Raw genomic sequence first — 5,435 nt, forward strand, 5'->3', positions numbered from 1 at the left:
TGCACTCCAGTCTGGGCGACAGAGTGAGACTCCAACTCAAAAAAAAAAAAAATCAGCGGGATGTGGTGGTGCATGCCTGTAGTTCCAGCTACTTGGAAAGCTGAGGCAGAAGGATCACCTGAGACCAGCAGGTCAAGGCTACGGTGGGTGTGAGTGGACCACTGCCTCCAGCCTGGACGACAAAGACTCCAACTCAAACAAACAAACAAAAGAAACATACAATGTTGGACCCACCCCTGAGATTTGGACACCTGAAATAGAGTCTAAGAGGTTGTATTTCTCACAAGTTCCAGGCAATGCTGATTCTGCTGGTCCAGGGCCCACACTTTGAGAACCACTGGCTTAATATACAGTTGGCCCTCTGTATCAATGAGCCCCACCCCCATGGACACAACGAACCGTGGATCAAAAATATTTGGGGAAAAAAAAGAATGATTACATCAGTATTGAACACGTACAGACTTTTTTCTAGTCATTGCTTTCTAAGCAATACTGTAAATAACAACTATTTATGTAGCATTGACACTGTATTAGGTATTGTAAGTAATTTAAGGATGATTTTTTTTTAAGTCAATGTCTTACTCTGTTGCCCAGCCTGGAGTGCAGTGGCACACGCACAGCCACCACAGCCTTGACCTGCTGGGCTCAGGCGATCCTTCTGCCTCAGCCTTCCAAGTAGCCGGAACTATAGGCATGCACTACCACACCTGGCTAATTTTTTCATTTATTGTAGAGCTAAGGTGTCACCAAGTTGCCCAGGCTGGTCTTAAACCCCTGGGCTCAGGCAGTCCTCTTGCCTCGGCCTCCCAAAGTGCTGGGATTACAGGCTTGAGCCTCTGTGCCCAGCCTTAAGGATGATTTAAAGTACATGGGGGGATGTGCATGCTATATGACACCATTTTATCTGAGGGACTTCAGCATCCATGGAAAGCTGGAGCCATGCCACCCTGGACACCAGGACAACTGTGTATATACTTGGTTTCTCTATGAGCTTTAATGTGGGCAGAGAAGAGAGGGCTGTTACTTTAAAAGGAGGCAAAGGATAGTGGCTTATGCCGGTCATCCCAGCACTTTGGGAGGCAGAGGTGAGAGGATTGCCTGAGCTCAGAGTTTCAAGACCATCCTGGGCAACTTTATTGTAGAGACCTCATCAAAAAATTAGCCGGGTGTGGTGGTGCACACCTGTAGTTCCAGCTACTTGGAAGACTGAGGTGGAAGAATCACCTGAGTCCAACAGTTTGAGGCTACAGTAGCCATGAGCGTGCCACTGCACTCCAGCCTGAGCAACAGACTCCAACTCAAAAAAAAAAAAAAAGAGTCAGGCTCAGTGGTTCAGCCTGTAATCCCAGTACTTTGGGAGGCTGAGGTGAGTAGATTGCCTGAGTCCGCGGGTTCGAGACCTGCCTGGGCAACTTGGCGAGACCTCATCTATACAATAAATCAAAAATTAGCCAGGCGTGGTAGCATGCGCCTGTAGTTCCAGCTACTTGGAAGGCTGAGGCTGAAGGATCGCCAAAGTCCAGCAGGTCAAGGCTGTGGTGGCCAGTAGCATGCGACTGCACTCCAATGTGGGCAACAGAGTGAGACTCCAACTCAAAAAAAAAAAAGAAAAGAAAACACCACCCTTCAATGTTCCACGAACACCCTGAATGAAACGCACAATGTTTATGTTCACATGTATCTCTGGAGGGCGGACAAAATCCCAGAACCACGTTGTCGTATTTCATAGCCACTGGCCACATGTGCTATTTCACTTTCATTAAATGTGGATAAAATTGAATTTCAGTCCCTCAGTCACCCTTGCCACACTGAGTGCCACGTGGCCACACAGAACATTTCTATCATCACAGGAAGCTCTGCAGGACAGCAGGAATCTAGGGATTTCATCAGTTTTTCAAAGGCGTCTGTGACCAGAAAGTGTTAAGAGCTGCTAAGTAAAACCAGTGAAACTTTATTTCAAGAGCCAGAACCCTCCCCTGGAGAGTTGAAAGCTCGTCACTCTGACAAGCTGTGAACAAGTCTGCCTTTGAAAAATCTTTTTGTTCCAAAAATCCAGCTCTGAAACCCTTGGAAGATATCCAGATAGTATGCGTTATTGTTCATTTCCCCCACCCCTGCCACCTTTTCGGAGAGACACTTTAATTCTAAAATATTTGCTATAAGAAAATTTCTCTGAGCTCCAGAGCCTCTGCCCAACACAAGTCATGGCGGGAAGTGACCTTGATGTCTGACCTTGTCTCCTTCTGTGTATGGTTGCTCCAGGTGGGCGAGGCCGTCTTGGAAAATGCTCGGCTCATGCTGCAGACGGAGACTATCCAGGCGGGTGCGGACGACTTTAGAGAGAGGTAACGCTCTGTGGAGAGGGGACAGTCTCTCCACACCCCGGGCTCAAGGGCTATGTGGGTGATGCCGTCCTGGAGTCTGTCTCGTTCTCCTCCAACCTCCTGGAGGCCAGGTGGGATCACAGAAGCCCCAGGAGGATCCAGAGCCATGGATATCGGCTCCAACCCTGCCCTGTAGACAGAGACCAGGACCCAAGGGCTCACAGATTTTGCCCCGTGTCATCTGGTTTAGAGCAGGAGTCTAGGCCAGGCTTGGTGACTCAGCCTGTCATCCCAGCACTTTGGGAGGCCAAGGCGAGTGGATTGCCTGAGCCCGTGGGTTCGAGACCCGCCTGGGCAACTTGGCGAGACATCTCTACCATAAATCAAAAATTAGCTGGGCGTGGTAGCACGCGCCTGTAGTTCTGACTCCTTGGAAGGCTGAGGCGGAAGGATCACCGGAGCCCAGCAGGTCAAGGCTGCGGTGGCCAGCAGCGTGCCACTGCACTCCAGTCTGGGTGACAGAGTGAGACTCCAACTCAGAAAAAAAAAGCAGAGCAGGAGTCTAAAACTCTAGCGCTTGCTGGAATCAGGAGGCTTATAGATTGCTGTACCCCACCCTAGAGTTTTTGATTCAGTAGGTCTGGAGCGAAGGCCCCAAATTTACATTTTTTCTTTCTTTTTTTAAAAATATTTTTTATTTTAAAGATATGGGGTGCAGATCTTTATGAGGTATACGAGTGGACACCATACAGGTGAAGTTTGGGCCTCCCTTTGGTCCCCACTTTGCCTGGTTTGAGATCAGGGACCCATATTGATGTTATATGCCCACCCCACTACCCTGGCAGAATCCCACTACTGCCAATCCCTTTCTTATAGTATTATGATAAATGATCAGAGTCCACTTATGAGTGAGAACATGTGGTACTCAGTTCTTTGCTTCTGTGATAGATCACTGAGTATGATAGACTCTAAATCTATCCAAGTTGCTGCGAAGTCCATACGTTTGTCCTTCTTTATGGCTGCATAATATTCCATTGTATATATGTACCACATTTTTTTAGATTAGAAAACATAGTTTATTTAGAAAGTAAATTAGAGAGAGAGAGAAAGAGGAGATCCACCTCCCCAAGGTAGGGGAGGGGCCAAAGCTTAAGAAAACATGGCTTGGCCATAGCTCAAAGAGCACTTGACCAAACCATAGCTCAGCAAGGCAATGGCCTGTACCACATTTTAAAAATGCAGTCCGGTTTCAAATGGCAACCTGGTTGGTTCCATTTTTTTTTTCAAATGTACACTTCTAACACATTCTGAGGAATACTGACCGCTGGTCCTGGGGCTCTTCTTTGAAAACTACTCCTTTAGAGCAGTGGTTCTCAATTCTGGCTGCATATTAGAATTACCTTCCTGGGCCTGGTAGCTCACGCCTATAATCCCAGCACTTTGGGAGGCCGAGGTGAGAGGATTGCCTGAGCCCACTGGGTCAAGACCAACCTGGGCAACTTGGTGAGACCTCATCTCTACAAGAAGTCAAAAAATTAGCCAGGCATAGTGGTGCAGTTCTGTAGTTCCAGCTACTTGGAAGGCTGAGGTGGAAGGATCGCCTGAGCCTAGCAGGTTGAGGCTGCAGTGGCCGGGAGCATGCCACTGCCCTCCAACCTGGGTGACAGAGTGAGACTCCTACTAAAAAAAAAGAAAAAAAAAAGAATTGCTTGTTCTCTCACAAATGCTACTGCACAAGAAGTCCTACAGACTAATTAGATTGGAAGACCTGGGGGTGGAAGGTGGACAGGTCCCAAGTGTCAGCAGCCTTCAAGCTTACCAGGTGACTGAGTCCAGGCTTGAGAACCATGCTTAAAAGTTCCTCCTCTCCATTTCCCACTCTGAGGGCACTGGGGTTTTCCACCACTGTCCTGGAATCTCACACGGGCTCACTGGAACTAGAAACCATATTCCTCATTTTGGGATACCCAGCGTCTCAGCAACGTTTGTCCAAGTGTCCTCGGATGAGAGGGAGAATAATTCAGGGTAGCAATGAATATGCTGGGCCCCTTACCTGGATCTGAACTTCTGGAGACACATTCTGTGCTCCAAATGCCCACAAGGCTGGCACACCGCGAAGCCCAGCTATCAGAAGCTGGCAGTAATCACTCTCATATTCATAAATCAATGCATGATGGTTAACTAACAGTGCCCTTAAAGCTACTGGAACAGTGACTTTTCACTAATCATGTCTAACTATCCCATAATTGGCCTATGGGCAACATTTATAATCTGATTTTTTTTTCATTTGGGCTACCCCATTATGCTGATTAAATTCCTTTATCTGCAGATATGAAAACGAGCTGCCCTTTCGAAAGGCGGCGGAAGAGGAAATCAACTCTCTGTATAAAGTCATCGATGAAGCTAATTTGACAAAAATGGATCTGGAGAGTCAGATAGAAAGCCTGAAAGAAGAACTCGACTCACTGTCAAGGAACTATGAAGAGGTAGGTGGGGGCCGGGCCACTGGCTGGGCCACAAGCCCAGAGGCACCTCCGTCAGGCTGTGCTTCATGGCCACGGTCGCTCACCGCAACCCCTCTGCAGTGTTAGCCCAGGGCTGCAGGGAAAGACCTGCAAGGTTCTTCCAAATCCAAGCAGCGGTCGGGTACTTCAGGGGTCTCAAATCCAATAGCAACAGGGACCAGCCCAGCACAGAAATGGGGGTGGGGGGTGGCGCGGGTACAGCCGGTCTAAGCACTAGCGAGTGAGGTCATCTGTGTTGCGCTAGAGGGAGCATCCATACTCCCAAAGCATCGCTGAGTGACAGGATTGACGGGGGACCCCCAATGGTTATGGGGTCCAGTTCCCTGTCAGACTGCAGGCATTCTAGAACTCCTCATCGTATCACTGTCTGATCCAGGATCCAAGCTGCTTCCAGCTGAAAGAGTGAAAACTCATTTACCAATGATCACATGAGGAAGTCCTTCCTCCGATCCCTCCTGGAGCTAACCAACAACCATAAGCCCAATTCTTCGTGTTCTTAGCTCAGTAATTTAAGACTGTGCTCCAGCAGTAGTAATCCTTTAGAGACTCCAAAGTTATTTTTTCGTTTTCTTTTTTTTTTTTTTTT

General features: G+C 48.1%; 1 protein-coding gene across 1 annotated transcript in view; it reads left to right on the top strand.

The window, feature by feature from the left end:
* The window catches only part of LOC103268715 (phakinin), a 34,364-nt gene that overhangs the window by 1,283 nt on the left and 27,646 nt on the right, over positions 1 to 5,435 (top strand). Inside the window, exons 2-3 of the mRNA XM_021716712.1 lie at positions 2,263 to 2,345; positions 4,654 to 4,810. Of these exons, the coding sequence (XP_021572387.1) occupies positions 2,263 to 2,345; positions 4,654 to 4,810 (240 nt within the window). The remainder of the gene's footprint in view (positions 1 to 2,262; positions 2,346 to 4,653; positions 4,811 to 5,435) is intronic.

This window comes from Carlito syrichta, unplaced genomic scaffold, assembly GCF_000164805.1.
Source record: "Carlito syrichta isolate Samal-C Ts95f unplaced genomic scaffold, Tarsius_syrichta-2.0.1 Scaffold308875, whole genome shotgun sequence".
NCBI classification, from domain to species: domain Eukaryota; kingdom Metazoa; phylum Chordata; class Mammalia; order Primates; family Tarsiidae; genus Carlito; species Carlito syrichta.